Source organism: Nannospalax galili, unplaced genomic scaffold, assembly GCF_000622305.1.
Source record: "Nannospalax galili isolate Female #2095 unplaced genomic scaffold, S.galili_v1.0 scaffold713, whole genome shotgun sequence".
Taxonomy (NCBI): Eukaryota; Metazoa; Chordata; class Mammalia; order Rodentia; family Spalacidae; genus Nannospalax; species Nannospalax galili.
The window spans coordinates 45,644-65,898 of NW_008333780.1; the positions used below are offsets into that span (position 1 = coordinate 45,644).

Here is a 20,255-nt window from a genome sequence, read left to right on the forward strand (position 1 = left end):
TAGACAATTTAGGTTTGGCTTACAGTGAAGGTAATTTCTATGATTGGAGTTGATCTGGCAACCATATCAAGGCTGGGAGATCAAACAGAAAAACGGGAAGCCCCGTTTAGAAGTACTGGCAAGGGAGGAGGAGGGAAGACTTACTAGGATTGTTTTGATAGGACAGGTGGATTCTGGGTAAGGTGTATTGCCAAAGAGTAACAGAATTTGAGAAGGTCCCGGGTCTAATTTGAATAAGATTCAGTTTAGGAGGGGTACTGAGGATGGTGTCTGGAGTTCTGTGATGGTGGGCTGAAGGTGCAGGGAGAATGGGGGTGAGAAGATATTTTAGGGGGAATATCGGAAGGGGGGGTGCTCAGGAATGCTTGATGGGGATGAAAAGTGGGGCAAGAGTGGTCTTAGTTAGGATAGGGAGTGCTAAACTGGGTGTGCTTTCTGCAAGTGATGGGGGTAGTAACAGAGCAGGGTGCTGGAGGAAGGGGCTGAGGGTTCCGAGTAATGGGTGAAGATGGAATCCTGGCGGGTTGGCCCAAGGGTAACTACAGTGCCAGGAACTGGCTGCCCGTAGGGACAGTCATTCAAGAACCCCTGGGGACACACCAGTTGGGAGGATTAGGGCGGTGCTGTTGGTATGCAAGAACGTTTTTTCAGACAGAAGTGAGGGGCTCGGGATATCTGACTGAAAGTAGGATTAAAAGAGGTGGGAGTCCGCGAGGGATTCGGGACGAATCTGCACACGAGGACTCTAGAGAAGGGTTCCGAGGTTCCTGTGCCAAGGATTCTCAAAGCCGCTGGACTTCAACTGCTCCAAGAGGGGTTCCGGGGAAAGCGGGTTCTGTGGCTGGCAGTCAGGACCGGGAGGAGGGCTCACCTGGGCAGGCTGTCCTGGTAGTGCATGGTGGGCACGATGCTGTGCTGCAGGTACTCCCCGGGCCCGGAGCTCAAGGGCCGACCCGGGGCTCCAGGGAACGGCGCAGGGCCGCAGGGTCGAGCGCGCAGCAGCAGCAGCAGACGATGCAGGCGGAGCACCATCGTCGAGGGCGGCGGCGCGAGTTCGCGGCGGCTAAGGAGTTCCCGAGCGCAGCACCCACTTCCCTCCGGCCCGGGACACAGCGTCAGGGATTCTAAGTCCGGTTCGTCCCCGCCCACGCGGGCACTTCCGGCCGTGGACCCGCCCACATCCCGGAGGGCTCTGAGAAGGCGCCGGCATCTGGGCCACGCCCACACCCAAACCCCGCCCACAGGGCCGGAAGAGCCCGGTCCTGCAGGGGAGGCTGGGTCCCAGCCTGCGGCTCCTTTCCCGGAGCCCCGGAGGAACGGAGCTGGAGAAGAAATGCTGGCATGTGTTCTTGGAATCTTGGCAAACCTAAAGTGATAAAGGCTTGGTCTGGGAGCCGAGGACACGTTAAACCTTCCCACGCTTCTAGATTTGTACAACAGAATATCAATTTGTATGCAAAATGCCTGGCGCTTACTGGGTCCTCGGCAGTGGGGTTTGCGGGGCTGAAGGTCTTCGACGTGCAGGGCTTTCAACTGTCCTCATCTGCGCGGTATTAGAAAAACGGTATAGACCAGCATGAGGGCTCACGCCTGTAATCCCTGGACTCCAGGCAACAGGGACTGAGGATCAAGAGTTACAGGCTGTACTCGGCTACATAGTGAGTTTGAGGCTAGCCTGGCCTGAGACCCTGCCGCAATTAAAACAAACGGAAGGGAGGAAGGGAGGGAGGAAGAGAAGTGAAAAGGAAAAACAATGTACAGGCACCAGAAATCAGCATCTTTTTTCAGCTTGAATTTTTCAAAGAAAAAGACATGAGGTTCACTGACAGGAGGAAATCCTTGTCCTTTGGCTGGGGGTGTCTTCCAGACTAGCCCAGGTGGGCTGTCAGCATACATAGCCCTGAAGTTTCCAATTCTGACTAGAAGATTCCACAACTTGAACACCAACCCTCATTATCACAAAACAACCACACACACACATGCAACACCCCTTACTCTCTGATCTCCACCATAGTTGAAGGATTAATAGGCTCTATCTTTCACAGAAGAAAGAACATACAAAATTATGCTGTCTGACTTGAACCAGAACAATTCCATTCCGGAAATGAAACCTTCCTTTAGCTCCAGTTCTATGTTGGGACCTCTGGGTTTGAGCTGGGTATGTAACTGGGGGTAGAGTGCTTGCCTAGCATGCGTGAAGCTTGGGTTTGATCCCAGCGTTGCATAAACCAACCAGGTGTGGTGGTGCCTGCCTGTAATCCCAGCACTGGGGAGATGGAGGCAGGAGGATCAATTCAAGGTCAGGCCAGCAAGATGACTCACCTGGTAAAAGTGTTTGCTGCCAAGTCTGACGACCCAAGTTCCATCCTTGTACCCACAGGGTGGAAGGAGAGAACAAACTCCAGCAAGCTGTCCTCTGACTCCTACAAGTGTGCTATGGTATGTGCACACCCAAACATGTACACGTGCACACACACACACACAAATAAATACAATGTAAAAAAAAAAAAAGAGTTTAAGGTTATCCTTGACTGCATAGCGAGTTTGAGGCCAGCTTTGGCTACATCAGACCCTGTCTTTAAAAAAGGGGGGGGGGGGATGGTGAGATGGTGAAGTGGCTCAGTGGGTTAAAAGTTAAAAGGCATTGAATCTGATGACCAGAGTTCAATCCCTGGGACCTACATTCTAGAAACAGAGACCTGACTCCTGAAAGATGTCCTCTGACCTATACACACACGCAAAATAAATGTAATTTTTACATTACACATGTCCTCTGACCTACATACACACACACACACACACACACACACACACACACACAAAATAAATGTAATTTTTTTAAACAAGCAAACTAGGCCCGGCATGGTGGTGCATGTCTTTAATCCCAGTACTCGGGAGGCAGAGGCAGGCGAATCTCTGTGAGCTCGAGGCTAGCCTGGTCTACAGAGCAAATTCCAGACCAGCTGGGGCTACAGGGACACCCTGTCTCAAAAAGACCAAAAAAAAAAAAGAGCAAACTAAACCCACAGCAAAAATACTGAACAATTTGGTTCTCCTCCCTTGAGAAGAGCAGATCCAGCTGACCCAAGTCCAAAGCATCAGTATTATTTGGTTGTAGTGTGTAGTGTCAGGGGGAGAAAATAAAATCTTTCTGAAGATCAGTTGCCTCCAAAGCCTAATCATTTGCAGAGTCTTGAAACCTGAGGTGGATGGACACCTGGATTTTTGTAGGGTAGGGGCATCAGAAGACCAGGAAGAAATAAAGGACCCAGTAGACAAGCATTAGCTCAATTCTAAAGACAGAGTCAGTGGATAGAGCCCACCCTGTCAAATGGCTAAAAGAGGGGCATGAAAGCCTTCTGTAGGTGTGTGGCTAGAAAAACAGTCTAGCCCAGGCTGGCACCTAGGGCCTTTGCATTTTGGACCCACCTGCTTCTCCAGCCCTCATCATGTCACTGGAGTACTCTGCTGTGGCAACACCAATCTCCTGGTCATTTCCTCTCCTTGCCCACTCCCTTTTTTTTTCCAGCTGTCTCACTGCCTAGAACATCCTTTCCATGTGTCACTGTGGGATGTACTCTTACCCTCAAACCTTATTTCAGAAATGACGGTTTCTATGAAGGCTTCTCAATCCTTATCCTTCTTCATCCCACAAGAGCCAATCCTCTCTGTGATTCTGTCACATGCTGCACACAATTTTGCTGTCATATATGTAAAGCACAGCTGTACTATGAGTTATTAAACTATGAGTTATATTTAATTATCTGCCCACCTCTTAACAGTAAATTTTTAATTCCTAAAGGACAGGAACCTTGTTTTCATTTATATACCCAAACGTCTAGTCTAGGGTCTACTATGGTGAAGTGCTTTGCATCCTTTTCTTAGGGATGATCCTGGACCACATTTAAAGATAACATGAGCTGGAAATCTAGGAAGACCACAATTTTCTGTGTAGAAATCAAGAAAGTTTTTCTACTTTGAAAGAAATCCTGAGGAATAAATTGTTTGTACTGAAGTAATCTCCAGAATTGTGCTCTGTTTTGAATTAACTATGAAAGAATAGAATTAGTGGCCAGGTTAAAGTAATATTCATGTTCAAAATACAAATAAAGTTTGTTTTTCTTAGAAACAACAAACTTTAACAGGATAAAAAGATTCAGCTGGCTGAGTGTGACCATACACAACATGTGTGACCACTCCAGTAGTCAAGGAGGTGACAAGAAGTGATCTCGAATTTCCTGGTCTTGAGTTCCAAGTTCCCAGGTTCCACCAGCTCTTATCTAGACCAATCACTGTTTAAAGTAAAGACACCGACAGTCTGGATTCTTAAAAGTATTCCTGGATTTAATGGGATTATACTGAATTCCAAAACCTTCAGAAGAGATTGAGTACACAAGAAAGTTCTTAAAATGAGAGGGAAACTGAAAAGTGCTTCACTGCTTCATGGAGGAACTTTTTAATTTTACATTTTAATTTTTAAAGACATTTTTTATTTATTTCTATTTTATGTGTATGAGTGTATTGCCTGCATATGTGTAAGTGTACCTGTGTCATGCAGTGCCCAAGGAGGTCAGAAGAGGGTGTCAGATCACCTGGAACTGGAGTTACAGTTGTTTGCTGCCACATGGGTGCTGGGAATTGAACCTGGGTCCTCTGCAAGAGTGGTCAGTGCCCTTAACTGCTGAGCCATCTCTCCAGACCCTTTTTAATTCAATTTTTAAAAAAAATTTATTTTTATGTGTATGAGTGTTTTGCCTGCATGTAAGAGTACTTGTGTGTGTAATGCCAGCAGAGGCCAGAAGATGGCATCAGATCCTTTGGAACTGGAGTTACAGATGATTGTTATCTGCCATGTGGGTGCTAGGTACCAAACCCTGGTCCTCTGCAAGAGCAGCCAGTGCTCTTAACCACTGAGCCATCTCTCCAATCCCCCATGAAGTATATTTTAATATTTGTAGATGCACTAGATATTTGATAAAACCCAATCAATGAAGAATTAGTATGGAAAATAAATCTATTCTTTTTAACCTTACAATGAATCTGACATCTATTTCTTGAAGCATTTCTCAGAGCTAATAGAGGGAGGAAAACCAAAAGCAAGAGCATAGGAGCTTACTTCATAAGAATCCAGGTTTGATGGGGCTGGAGAGATGGCTCAGCAATTAAGAGCACTAGCTGCTCTTTCAGAGGACCCAGGTTCAATTCCCAGTACCCACATGGTGGCTAACAACCATCCATAACCCCAATTCTAGGAGGTCCAATGCCCTCTTCTGGACTTCATGGGCTTCGCACAACATGGGTACACTTACATACGTGGAGACAAAACACTCGTACACATAAAATAAAAATAAATAAAAAATATTTCTTAGCTGGGCATGGTGGTGCAGGACTATAATTCCAGCATTTAGGAGGCTGAGGCAGGATTATTACAAGTTCTAGACATTCCTGGGCTACAAAGGGAGATTATTTTTTAAGAAATAATTTTTGGAGCTGGGTGTGGTGGTGCACACCTTTAATCCCAGCACTCCAGAGGCAGAGGTAGGCGGATCTCTATGAGTTCAAGGCCAGCCTGGTCTACATAGTGAGTTCCAGGACAGCTTGGGCTACAGAGAGACCCTGTCTCAAAAAAGACCGAAAAAAAAAAAAAAAAAAGAATTCTTGGGCCAATGAGATGACTCAGAATAAAAGCACTTGCTGCCCAGCCTGATGTCTCAAGATTCATCCCTGGGACCTACCTGGTAGGAGAGAACTGACTGCCACAAGTTGTTCTATGACCTCCACATGTGCATCTTGGTGGAATTTCATCAAATTCAGGTCGTCCAGGCTCAGCGGCAAGCACCTTTACCTACTGAGCCGTCTCACTAGCCTTGGACTAAATTTTATATAGACTCCTTCTCAAGATTATAAGAAAGGTGTTTGCTAACTGGGGCATGTAGATGTGTGGTTTTAAATAATTTCAAGAACTAAGTTTTCCAACACCCACAAAATTTACCTTCTCTGTTATGGGCGTGCAGGTTTCGCGGAGCACCAGCTGCTGGGCGTGGCGCCGGTCTCCCACACGTCGCTGGAGTGCGGCGGGTCCCGCGGGCCACGTCTGCTGTTTGGGTCCCTGGCTCTCTGCCGCTGGCAGGTCCCTGCTTCTCTGCGTTGTTGAGGTTCTCTGCTACCGGGGCTGGCCCGGTTGGGTTCCGTCCCAATCCACCGTGCACTCTCTCTCTAAGTTCGGGACCCGTTGGCCACCAGGTCACAAGGGGAGGTGCGAGAAATGGCGAAAGCTGGATTTCCGTGAGTCGTAGTTTACGAAGAGATAGCCCTCTCCGGGAAGGCTGGATCGTAGGCAGTAAGACACAGAACTCAGCTCAGTCAGGGGTACAGCTCCTTTATTCTGTGACTCAGCTCGGCTCCAGGCCTTAGTGATCCAGCTTCGATTATTGAGGGAAAACCAGGATACTTTATACTGTGGGGGTAGTGGTAAAAGCCTTAGCTGATAGGTACTTTTAGGATGCCTCATTTACATGTGGTGGTGGGCTCCTGCCAGGCTGCCAGACATTGTCTGAAAATCACACAGGAAAACCTGGCAGTTTCAGAGCCGGAGGCCATGTTTCTGTGACGGCTACTTCAAAAGATGAGTCAGGAAGATGCTGGGAAGGCACCCTGCTGATAAAAGGAGTCTCTGCATATGAAGCCGAGCCCATGGGCTATCCGGACATGGAGAGACTGCTACTTTACACAACAGGGGTCCCCAACACTCTGTCTTTCCTGTTCCTTAACTGGACAAATTTAATGGTTTTGGACCATTCTCCCTGTTTCTAATCTAGGTTCCCTCTGGCCCATTCTCCATTCTGCTCTCGGTATATTTCTGAAACACAAAGCTGGCCAATAGCAATGAAATCGTGGTAAAGATGAGCCTAGCAGTTACTGTGCTTGCTATTTGTCAGCATTTCATTTTCTTTCTTTCTTTTCTTTCTTTTTTTTTTGTTGGAGACAGGTTCTCCCAGCTGTCCTGGAACTTGCTATGTAGACCAGGCTGGCCTTGAACTCACAGAGATTCGCCTGCCTCTGCCTCCTGAGTGCTGGGATTAAAGGCGTGGGCCACCATGCCAGCTCAGCATTTCATTTTCTTTACATGTTCACATGAAGCATGAGGGTCAGACTCCTTGGTTTGTCACCTTCTTGATCCCATTCCCACTGTCTGCTTTTACCCACTTTCTCTTCCCTGGGTGAACCTGAGACTTTCCCAACATAAATGTTGCATCCCTTTGACTTCTTGTTCTGTCTTGGTCTGTTGATCCTTTAAACTCCACCCTACCTCTACTGCACACAGAGAAGGCTTCCTGTTCTTTGTAGAGGTGTCATTCCTCAGGAGCTACCCAACTTAGCTTTTTTTTTTTTTGAGACAGGCTCTCTCACTGGCCTGAGGCTTGCCAAGTAAGCTAGGCTAGCTGACCAGCAGCCCCGGGATCATCTTGCCTCTGCCTCCCCAGCACTGGGATGACCAGTGTGCCTCCATGTCCAGCTTTCTTTTCTATTTGTGACCAATCAAACCAGCAGACCCCCACACTAAGCACTCCATGCCTGGGGTTCTCATATGTCCTCTCTTTTCCAAACCTTTTGTTTGTCTTCCTCACCATAGTCACTGGCTGGCAGAGAGTAAAAGCTCAACAAGTATCAGCTGATAAATGAACCAGAATTATCTGGACATTACAATTAGAATGAATTCTAGGCTCCAGGCCAGTGGTCCTTTGCCTCAGCTCAGGACTAGAATCGAGTGGGTCGCCTATTAAAATTGCAGATGCCTGAACTCCACCACTGGAAATCCTGATTCAGTAGATCTCATAGAAGGGTGCAAAGCCCATATTTTATGTCTCACTGAATAATTAGTTTTCTTTTTTCTTTTCTTTTTGTTTAGACAGTCTCATTATATAGACCAGGCTGACCTCAAACTCACAGACATCCACCTGCCTCTGCCTCCCAAGTGCTTGAATTACAGGTGAGCACCACAACACCCACCTCACTGCATAATTCTAAAGCACAGCCTGATCACTGATTAATACCTTTTCTAGTCAGTGTAATTGGTGGATTGGAATCACCTGGGAACAGACAGGAGGGTGGGCGTGGAATACACCTCTAATGTCAGCACTTGGGAGGCAGAGGCAGAAGGATTAGAGCAAGTTCAAAGCCAGCCAGGTTTAAATAGAGGGTGCCAGACCAGCCAGGGCTACACCCAGTCTCAAACAAATGCAGATCTCCAGGCAGCACTCCATTGCTGACATGGACTCTGCAGATTAGCAAGATCCCCACATGACTCATTAGAATCTGAAAATCACTTTGAAATATTGATTCATTTCACTGGAGCAGCTCATACTAACAACTGATATTGATAACTTTGTGACTTAAACACATTTCAAATATTAAGAGGAAAAGCAGCTAAAAACTATTAACTGTCCACCCTCATTATGTGCTGTGCCTATGTCTATTGGCATTCTCACGGCAATTTCTTGAAACATGTATGGGTCACAATTGGTGTTCTCAGAACTCTAGAACTGGCCAATGAAATCTACCCAGGGTGTTTCTCTAATCAGATACACATGGGTAGATACTCTGCAGAGCCAGAGAGAGTCATATTGATATAGTCATCATATTGTCATTCACAATTTGTTATGCCCAGAGTTCTGAAAGTTTTTTGAGTTAAAGTCCATCTGTCACCATAGTTTTGAGGACTTGCCAGTGGGATGGAACTAAGGCCCCTCTGAGACACAAGGCAATCAGGAGTCAAGCCAACTCATCCTCTGCTTTAGTCAGATGAATTTGGAAAGCAGAGACAGTCTGAGCCGTGGTCCACAGCTGAGCACACTGTGCCGGGGGCTCTTGAATAGACTTCAGGGGCTTCTTGGTGGAGACGGAGGCTATGTGGCTGTGTTGGAAGCCTGCAGGATTTGTGGAGGTTCAACATCCATCTAGTGACAGTAAGAGCTAGACCATCTGCAAAGAAAACAGGGTTATTACGTGGCGTCTCAGACCATGCTTCTTGAGAAATGTCTTGTCTCCTTCCTGAAATCAGTCTTGGATGAAAATAGCTTTCACTGAGTTATCTACCTTTTCTCTGGCTTTGGAAATCCTTTTCTTTCAGTGCTGAGAATTGAACCCAGGGTCTTAGACTGGGCAAGTAGGTTTTCACTGAACCACACCCTTAGCTCTCAACTTTCAAGACATCGTTCAAGTTGATATTGAGCTTCTTCACTCAAGGAGCCCATATGGAGCAGGTGGCAGATGACCGAACACCATCTCTCAGCATCTCCTTAGCCACCTGAACAATGTCTTGAGTTGCTCATGACTTCTCAGAATTAATGACTGCAAGCTATCCAGTGTCAGGGTCAGGTTGAAAGGGGTTGAACTAGGGATCTCATGTTTGCTGCAAAGCATGATTTGGGACACACACACACACACACACACACCAGTGACCCTTTCACAACTCCACCCTCCTTACTGCCTATCCAGCTTCCCCCTCAGCCCAATCACCTCAGTTTTCCACTGTGAAACAAGACAGAGGGATTCTCAAGTGGAGCGATGTTTGAATGTGCTTCATGCGCACCAAGATTCCTGAGACTCGCAGCAGTCCCATTTGCCTACAAAACATTCAAAACAGAAAACTATTTTCCTTGTTGAGGGGTGTCAGGTCATTCCACATAGCTTGTTTTTCTGACTTGTAGGCAATTGGCCTAATACTAAAAAGCAGGAAATGAGATAGTCATTGAGTAGGCTGACAATGGAGGCAGTGGAACTGTCCTCACCTGCTTTATTCTTTCCCATCACCCTTAGCATCATCTGAAAAGCGAACTCTCTGAGAGAGACAGTCTTTATTGTATTGGTTTCTGTGGCTGTAGTGCTCAGAGCAGTGACTGGTGTGGAGTACGGGTCCACAAGTTTTTTGGGGATGAACCAGCTTCTTCTGCAATAGTCTGCTGACCAATTTCCCAGTTCCTTGTGATTTTTCTCTCCCCAGGTCCAGTTTTCATGCTCCCTGAACACAGGCCTTGCTGATACTCCCGGCATCCACTCCTCTGCAGGCACGTGGCCTTCCTTGACCTGGCCCTGCCCGACTCTGCCACTATCCTTTCAACTGCAGCTCTCCTTCCCTCTCAGGGCCTGGGACCCCCCGGATGCCACTTTTCACTGTTTCCTTAAGTCCGTCGTGGTTCCTCTGGATGTCATAGCCTGGACTGTCCTCCTTTTACTCTGCTGTCCATTTCTTTTCAAGACAGGATCCCATGTAGCCCAGCCTGCCTTAAATTTGCTGTGCAATAGAGGATGATCTTGAACTTCTGCTCCTCCTACCTCCATTTCCTAAGTGCTGGGATTATAGGCATGCACCACCATACCTAGCTTCTTCTGTCCACTCCCCTGTGTTCTTTTAGAAAACGATCCCCAAACCCAGTTCACATGGCACCTTCTTCTGGAAGCTTCCTGCATTCTCTTCCCCAAGTTCCTGTTAAGAACAGATGTGTAATGCTCACCCAAATCATGGCCCTTACTACATGGCATGGAAGGATTAAATTTGACTCAAATTTAAATTATGGGAAGATGAAATCACATGGTACAAAATCCTAATAAACTCTGATGCTACATCTGTAACTTTATTGTGTGTGTGTGTGTGTGTATATACACATTTAGTTTTATTGTAACAAAGCAGCTTGTAAATTTTTAACATTTAAAACTGAGCTCCATCTTCTTTCCTTTCCAGTGAAAACAAAAAATTTAAAAATAAACAAAATTACAATAGAGAATGTCAATTCCAAATAGAATCCTGCAGGTTCTGCTGATTCTCCCCCTGAGTGGCAGGGCTCAGGGTACCGTGAGGAGAGACATTTATCTTCAAAGTGTCATTGTAAACTGCAAGGGTGTCTGTTAAACATCACAATTAACATGCCAAAGGAGAAGCCATGCTGTCAAAATGCCCACCTAACCCACCCACACATCTCAAACCCACCCTTTGTTGACCTTCTGTGCCCATTTTTTAAAAACTTTTTTTTTTATTAAACAAGAGAGTAGACAGGTAGGTACATGGTGGTAAATGCTGTCCACATTCACATAGAGACACAGTGTAATCTCTGAGCCCACTATACAGAGAAAGGAGGAAAAAAGCTAGAATTCTATGCGCTATTACACAGGGGCCCAGCACCCCCAGCTTCCAGCAGTACCAAGGGGGCAGGAGGTGTTTCTTTTTTCCCACAGAGCACGGTGGTGGTGGCGAGTCCACGGTTTGAGACAAGAGACCAAAATGAATTTAGAACAGAAGAGTGGAGCTTCTTTTCCTGTTGCACTCCGCTCAAGGTAACTTCCCCCAAATATGTTGAGAACCATTATATTGAGAAAAGAGACTTCAAAAACAGGGTGATTGAGCACAAGAGGGGCAGGGGAGGGGGAAGACTGCAACTGCTCCCAGGGACTGGAGGAAATTAAAAAAGAAAAAGAAAATTTTTCTAAAAGAGGAAGGTTGGAGTCCACCAGTGTTCTTTTCTTTCAGGCATCTCCTTCATCCTCCTCTCCTTCCTCTCCATCATCATCTCCATCTTCTTCATCTTCATCCCCTTATTCATCAATATCTTCCAACCCTCCATCATCATCATCATCATCATCATCATCATCTTCCCCTTCTCCTTCTTTGTCATCAGGAACCAAGTAGTACAGCAAGGGGTTTGGCCAGATGTCGTCTTTGATGACCTCTCCTAATTCATCTGCGCCTGCATCAGAACGGTCAGTGAACCAGGTGAGGACACTCTGGTTCTTCCTGCTGCCTCTTCCTGCTGGCTTTATTCTGTGTTTGACTTGAGCATTTCGTCAAATCCTTTCCAGATTTCCATTTGATTTCGGTAGACTTTGAAGATGGATCACTGCTGTCATTCTGTAAGAGTGAAACCACGGAGGACAAGTCACGGCCTTTGGGTTGCAACAGCAAGAGGTTTATTCAGGACACAGGTACCTGTGGGCACAAAGTCTCCTCGGAGGACTTGCGCACCCCAGGTTGAGTTCAGGGGGTTTTTATAAGGCAGAAGCAGGGTACAGAAGCAGATGTTGTTACCCCAAAATTTGGGGTTTTGGTGATCAATTCTGACTCTTCAGAAAAAACGGTTGGTGGAGTTTGTTATATTTCTGTTCTACTCTCAAAATGTCCTCACTGGCTTGTTCACTACGTCTGTCTGTTTCATTTTGTACTTTGTCAATATGTCCAATTGCTTCTTGTTCTTTTTCTGCGGTCTCGTCAGCCCCGTTGTGGTTGGAGTTGAGCTCCTTCTTACTGACCTATGTCTGTAACTTTAAAATGTATAATTCTGGGCTGGAGAGATGACTCAGCAGTTAAGAGCCCTGACTGCTCTTGCAGGGTTTCCAGCACTCACATGGCAGCTAACAGTCCTAGTTAACTCCAGTTCCAGGGACTCCATGGGCATTGCAGGCAAAACACTCATACACATAAAATTTTTAAAATAAATTTGAAAATATGTAACTCTTCCCAATTTAAGTAAAAAAGTTAAGACAAGATTTTAAAGCTGGCTAAGTTCATTGCAAATGGTGTTTACAGTCTGGCCACATGGTGGCGCCACTTTAGCTGGTAAACAAGTTCCTGACAGTGGGCTGCAAGCAGTATCTCCATTTACCCACAGCAGAATTTCGGTGAGTGATTATGGAAGCTTTATTCAGTTTTGTGCCTTACGTTCTCTTTAAATGTTTTAAACTAGTGTCGCTCAGACACCCCAGAAGCAGTGGCTCTACCGAGAGTGCCAAGAAATGCAGCTGTGAACCTGTTACAACAGAAGGGGGTTGGATGTGGTCAAGCCCATGCTAAGAGCTTACAGATGATGTTTCCCTAGAACATGCTTCCACAGGAAGTACCCCAAGGGAAAGGAGCACTGAGTAACGTGCACTTTCTTCCTGTCTGTACATAAGAACTTGTTTTTCTCAGTTCACTCAGAGGTTCCTTACACAGAGACTCTGGTTTAGATGTTTATTCAGCAAAGAGGCTCGAGGGCCATGGAGTTAGAGTTGATGGGTTTAAGTCCCAACTCCATCACTTCTGAACAGTGATCTTGGGCAAGCTGGCAGGGCTCTGCCTCGCATTGCCTCTTCTGTAAGATGGGTACCTAACAGCACCCAGTTCCAAGGGTGCTGAATGAGAGCTAACGGAACATTCTCATCACAGAGTGTACCCTGTCTCTCCTTGTGCTGACACATGGTTGGTTAGTGTGCAGACTGCTTGACCCAGAGAATCAGTGATACTTGGTCTTTTGTAATCCTGATTGAAACCCATGGGAAATGTTTGGGTCTTCCTGGAGGTGTAGGCGAGGGAACATTATGATGGTCCTCCCCCTGCAAGCTGCCTCTCCTCCCCTCTCAAGTCAGTGTGGTCTTGGGGCACTGCCAATCACAGTCAACATCATCTGTTTCCCAGCCTGGGTTTCCCTAGATTGAGCATTCTGAGGCCTGGGACCATGTGGTCAGCCCCAGTACAGACACAATGTCTAGCTATCCCCCCTAGAGATGTGCTGGGTGAATGAGCAACACAGGCATGAAACATGCACCATATAAATGGAGGAAGTGCTGCATGCCTAGTGGGCATGGCAAATGCTGGGAATGAGACGATGAAGGTAAGCGTGAGCAAGAGTTGATTATTACAGGGCTTATATGCTGTAGACAAAGGGGGAGCAAAGAAAGGAAAAGCAGGGAGCAAAAAGGATCAGTCACTAGGTGGATGGATCTGTCAGGAGCTAGTGGAGGTGGTCGAGGCTGACTTTCTTCCTTCAGAGCCACCTCAGTCCAGGGTATACGCTAAGGTCACATGGCCTTCCATTGTGGTTCTGCTGATGTTGAACTGGCTTCCTGCTCTGTTTGTCACGGCTGCTGAGAGGTGAAAGACAATCAAAGGAGGCCCCAGGCATTCTGCTGTGGATCATTAGCCTCCATATTGACTCTGGCAGGGAAGGTATTGTATTAATCAGGATTCCTCTGGGAAATAGAACCAACAGAATATGTGCATGCATGTGTGTACACAGAGAGATAGCTGGGGTTTTTATTGGAATATTTTATTTATTTTTATTTTATGTGTATGCATGTATTGCCTGCATGTAGGTAAGTGCACCCATGTCATGCAATGCCCATGGAGGAGACAGAAGAGACTATCGGATCCCCTGGAACTGGAGTTACAGACAGTTGTTAGCTGCCATGTGGGTGCTGGGATGGGATTCAAACCCAGGTCTTCTGCAAGAACAGTGTTCTTAACAGCTGAGCCATCTCTCCAGCCCCGAGATAGCTGTTTTTTAAAGGAATTTCCTTTAAAATTGTACTTGTGGAGGTACAATCCAAGAAAGAACTGCAGTTCAAGTCGCTCAGGGGTGGCCATCTTTGTTCTATTAAGGCCTTCCACATATTAGATGCAGCCCATCACTTCATGAAGGCAAGCTGCCTTCCCACAGGTCACCAGTTAGTCTTACACTAAAATACCTTTGCAGAAACATCAAGAACAATATTTAACCAAGTATCTGAGCACTGTGGCCCCAGCCAAGCTGACGTAAAATTTACCATTCTAAGAATTCATCTGTGTTCCTGACGTGGACAGTCTACCTGCAGAAGACATGCTGCATCTGTCTGCACACACACACACACACACACACACACACACACACACACGGGTCACTTTGGGGGATCATTTAGGGAACCATCTCCAGCCTTGTTTTGCCACCTCGTCTGCCGTTCTCCCCACACCCACCCCCAGCCAAATTTAAAGGGGACATTAATGTGCTTCTTCTTGGCTGAGGATGGAGCGGGCAGGGAGCAGATGGTATGTTCAAATTGTGTAATTGAGGGGACTTGCACAAAGGAAGGTTTACAAACATGTGAGGGACCTACAACCCATGGGGCATCCCTCAGCTGGCTAGTACTGTAGGCAGCATGTCATTAAGGCCTGCCTAACTCTGCACTGGTTACTTGCATAGAGAGGCCACGTGACTTTAGTCAGCACACCCTAGCCTGAGGTGGCCGTGCAAGAAGAAAGCAAAGAAGTAAATGTGCCCACCCGCCTTCCTCTGCCGTCTTTGTTCTAATCCTGCTCCCATACATCCCCCCAGAAGCCAAGGACAAGGGGCCCCCGGGTGTCTTTCTAGGTCGAGTTTCCTAAGGCAAGAAGCAGGATGAAGGGCAAGAGGGAATGTGAAATGGGACCCTGGAGCTACCTGGAGCAGTGGCACAGAGCTCTCTGTCTTCTCCCCCTCAGAGCTGGAGGTGGGGTCTGGGCTGGGAGACTTGTTCTGTCTTCCTTCTCCCTCTCTGATATGTCTGCTGCCTTACACATCGGCACTGAAGTTTTCATTTGGAAATGGAACATTTCCCTCCTCCTCTTCCTCCTCTCTCTCCTTCCCCTTCTCCTCCCCTTCCTTTTGCCTCCCCCCCTTCCTTTTTCTCTCTCCTGCCTTCTTCTGACTTTTGTACAAGAGCTGACTATGTAGCTCAGCTGGCCTTGAACTCACAATCCTTAACCCCTTGAGTGCCAGGAATGCAGTAATAGACCATCACAATATGTTTCTAAAATAATAAACTGTTCACAATAGTTTATACCAGCTGAAAGTTTGCTGTGTATTCAACATTGTTGGGCCTTATTAATCCTCTGTATTTCCTATTTGTTTATTTATTTAATTTAGTGTGATGTGTGTATGTGTGCATTTGATATATGTGTGTGTCATGTGTGTAAATGTGTTCATGTGTGTGTCATGGTGTATGTAGGAGGTCAGAGGACAGCCTCAGGTATCAGTCCTTGACTTCCACCTTGTTTGAGAGAGGGTCTTTTGTTCAGTGCTTTGTATGCCAGGCTAGCTGGCCTTTGGGGTTCTGGGATTCTCCTGTGTCCACCTTGCCTCTCTCCTCTGACCTCTCTGTAGGACATGCTGGGTTTACAGATTTGTGTACTACTATGTTGAGTTTTCATATGGGCTCCGGGGATCAGAACTCAAGTCGTCTGGCTTATGCAGCAAGTGCTTTACTCACTGAGCTACCTCCCCAGCTTTCCTCTTGTGTTAGAGAAAAGGAAATAAAGTATCTGTTTCATCTATGAACAGCCCAGGCAACAGTGTCCTGTAGGCAAGTGAGACATGGTTCCCACTCTAAAAGAACTGCAATCCTGCTGTGTAGGCACAGCAAACAGATACCTGATGTGATCCATCTGTGCAGTGGAGTCAGAGGCAGTGTGGGTGCACAGAAAAGAGTGTTTTATACTCTGAGGTGTCTGTGAAGACAGCATGAAAGAGACAATTGGGTTTGGGGGATTTGGAGGTTTATTTGGGGTTTTTTTTTTTGTTGTTTGTTTTTGAGATACGGTCTCAGTATATAGCACTGGCCAGCCTAGAACTTGGTATATGGCTCTGAACTCAAAGAGATCACCTGCCTCTGCCTCCTGACTTCTGGAATTGAAGGTGTGTACTACTACACCCAGATTCATTTTGGTTTTTTGAGACAGGGTCTCATTTATGCAGCCCATGCTGGCCTCAAACTTGCTACCTCCTGAATACTGGGATTATAGGCATGCCAGGCTCCGTGTTAGTCTTAAAGGACCACTTGGTTCACCAGCTGGATTGAGAGCAGGGACACTCTAGGCAATGGTGAAGGGTCCAGGAAGCACACTGTGGGCTGGGGCAATGATGAGAGCTCTGAATGGAGCCAGAAGAGGCAGAGGGAGGGAAAACAGAGCTGGAGGCCGGAGAACAGTCTTGGGGCTTTGTGGTGAAATAAATTCTCACGACAGAATTCTTGCTGATGTGCAATTTCAAATTTTACTCGGAACATAGAGCGTGCAGTGATTGACCAAAGGCCTCGCGTTGGATGTTAAATTTCATTTGTTCAGCTTGTCCAAACACAGCTATAAAAAGAGCTAAACAGAGCTTGAGAAGGATGTTTTGAATTTTTCCTTTTTAAAGGCAGACTCACAGAACTTTCCGCAATGCCTGAGAAACAGGCTTTCTGTGCTTTGGAAGGAGCGTGAACACCTCATAGAGTTGAGGAAGTAGATGAGGGTGCTTGATGTGCGGGCCAGAACCTCCTAGGAGGCTTCATCCTACATCCCTGCTGCCTTCTGCCTCTCTCTGTATCCACCCACAGCCTGTTTACTCCCAATCCAAACAACCAAGAGGTCCAGGAACACACAGGGAGGACAAGTATGGTTTGCAATCAATTTTATAAGCAATAAATAGTAAAAAAAAAAAAAAAAGTTTCTGGTTACTGTTTAGTTCCACAGTAGCCTTAGGCTGGGAGTAGCCACCCCCACCCCTGCCAGCCAGCCAACCGCAGCTTAGACCCTATTCCCAGGCATTCACGACTTTGTTTGAAACAGTCTTGCTCACTCTGTAGCCCAAGCTGGCTTCAAACCCTTGCCCCTGCCTTCTGGGCGCTGTCATTACAGGTGTGGACCATCACACAGCTATGGCTTGACTTCTCACAACAATCTTTGTGACATTAGAACATGTCATATCTACCAGAAAGTCCAATTCATGAGAAAACTCCAGAGTGTGTGTGTGCGTGCACGTGTGTGTGTGTGTGTGTGTGTGTGTGTGTGTGTGTGTACTGTGCACATGAGTGTGGAGGCCAGAGATTGATGTTGGGAGTCTTCCTCAATCTTTCTCCTCCTTATGAATGTTTGCCTACGTGTATGTATGTGTACTATGTGTTTGCCTGGTTCCCATGGAGACCAGAAGAGGGTGTCAGATCCCCCTGCCTAGTCTAAGACAGTTTTGAACCACAGTGCACTTGACTGCTGAGCCATCTCTCCAGCCATTGTCCTGATATTCTTGATTCTCAGCTGGTGAAAGGCTTCCACCAGACTCTGGAGAGGGTGGCTTCCTTTTTTCCTTCCCATTGCCTCCATAATTTCTCCATCTTTCTCTCCTGCTTCAAAACCAGTGATAAGTGTTCACTTAAGACTGAAGCTACAGGGGCTGGAGAGACGGCTCAGCAGTTAAGAGCACTGGCTGCTCTTGCAGAGGACCCAGATTTGATTCCCAGCACCCACATGGCGGCTCACAACCATCTGTAACTCCAGTTCCAGGGAATCCGATGCCCCCTTCTGGCCTTCCTGAGCCTTTCACGGGTGCACTTACACACATGCAGGCCATACACTCATACACATAAAATAAAAATAATTTTAAAAAAAGAATGAAGCTGAGAGAGCTGGAGAGGCAGACTTGAGTCTGATCCCCAGCACCTGGGTCAACAGCCAATAGACCAGCCGGGCAACACAGTGAGACCCTGCCTCACAAATAAACAGTAAGTAAATAAATAAACAGATACAGTGGCACATGCTGTAATCCTAGCACCAAGGGGACAGACTGGCAGATCCCTAGAGCTAGCTGCCCAGCCAGTCTAGGTTCAGTGGGAGGACCTGTGTCAAAATCTAAGATGGAGAGAGACTGAGGATGATAACTGACAGATGTCCTCCATAGCCTCCACACTCACAGGCATGCATGTGTACCTGCACACACCCAAGCACACACACAAACATGTACACACAAACATGTCACACACACATACACGAAGAATGAGGCAGATGGAGACCACACAGATACAGGGAAGGAAATATAAGAGTGAGGTAGCCAAGCCACAAGCCAAGGAATGCTGATGATCGCTGGTAGCCACCAAAAACTGAGAGAGGACCTGGGGCGAGCTCTGCCCTGGAGCCTCCGGAGGGCACCTGGCCTCCTCACAGCCTTCATCTTAGAACTTTCACCTCCACAACTCTGAGAGAATAAATGTGTGTTGTTTTAAGCCACCAAGCTTGGGGTAATTTATTACAGCAATTACAGTGAACAAATATCGTTGAGGCAGGTGAGAAAGATGGAAAATGATGGGGGCACAGGAAGGGAAAGGAGCCGCTCACCTTATAGTCTAGTAAAGCTTCTCCTCATAGGAGAATCAAGGGTTCCAACACAATTAATGGCGTTCGCTTAAGGCCTTTCTTCCTTTAACTTTTTAGGAATCTTACCAGAGACCCCATTTATAGTAAAGACATGTCCTAAACCCCTTGTGCAACCCTAGGGGATGCTGATTTTACTTTACTGGATTATGATCCCATTCAAGGCACCCCTGGAACCAACCTATAATCTCACTTATCAAAAAGAGAGAAAAGGAAAAAAGTTTCTTAGCAGCCTTTTGTGATACAATTTGAGAGCCACCAAAAATCGTATGCATTTATACTGCTAAGACACTTAACTATAGCTTGCCCACACCCATGCTCTCTGCACCCATGCTCTCGGGCATCCTTTATTCTTTCCCTGAGTGCCTTTAAAAAATATTTTTAATACGTTCCAACTCTCGTCCTGAAATTCGTTTTATGGTGGCAGTGGTGGGGTCCTCTGTGTATGTGTCACTGTGCATGCTTTTTCACATGTATGTGGGTACATGTATGTGAAGGCTAGAGTTCAGAGTTCAACCTCGGATCTCAGATGCCATTCTTTAAGAGCCACCCACCTTGTCCTCTCACTGGGACCTGGGGCTCATTTATTCAGATTCACTGGCCAGCCAATGAGCCCCAGAGATCCAGTGTCTGTGTGTCATTCCCCACCCCACCCCCACCCCCACTGGGACTGCAGTTCAACATCACCATACTGAGTTTTTTACATAGGTGATGGAAACTTAGGCCACCCCACTGTGGGTAGAGCCATTCCTGGACAGGTGGGCCTGGGTTGTATAAGAAATCAGGCTGGGGGCTGGAGAGATGGCTCAGTGGTTAAGATCACTGGTTGATCTTGTAGAAGACCTGGGTTCAAATCCCAGCACCCACATGGCAGCTAACAATGGTCCTAAACTCCAGTTCCAGGGGATCCGACAGCCTCTTCTGTCCTCCATGGGCATTGCACGACACCAGTGCACTTACCAACATGCAGGCAGTACATGCATACACATAAAATAAAAATAACAAATAAAATATTTAAAAAAAAGAAAGCAGGCTGATGAGCATGGTGGTACACACCTTTAATCCCAGCACTTGGGAGGCAGAGGCAGGCAGATTTCTGCGAGTTCGAGGTCAGTCTGGTCTACATATTGAGTTCCAGGCCAGCTGGGGCTAAAAGGAGACCCTGTCTCAAAAAGACCCCCCCCCAAAGAAAGAAAGAAAGCAGGCTGAGCATAGCAGCTCCTCTGCTGTTTACCAGAGGAGCAAGCCGGTAAGCAGCATTCCTCAATGATCTGTGATTCAGCTCCTGCCTCCAGGTTCCTGTCTTGAATTC

At 46.7% G+C, this 20,255-nt stretch overlaps 1 protein-coding gene and 1 pseudogene across 1 annotated transcript in view; both read right to left on the minus strand.

The window, feature by feature from the left end:
- Window positions 1–1,507, minus strand: part of Cpt2 (carnitine palmitoyltransferase 2) — a 31,783-nt gene extending 30,276 nt beyond the window's left edge. The window contains exon 1 of the mRNA XM_017796981.2: window positions 872–1,507. Within this exon, the coding sequence (XP_017652470.1) occupies window positions 872–1,032 (161 nt within the window). The 5' untranslated portion in view covers window positions 1,033–1,507. The remainder of the gene's footprint in view (window positions 1–871) is intronic.
- Window positions 1,064–20,029, minus strand: LOC103730238 (annotated as a pseudogene).
- Window positions 20,030–20,255: the final 226 nt, after the last annotated feature.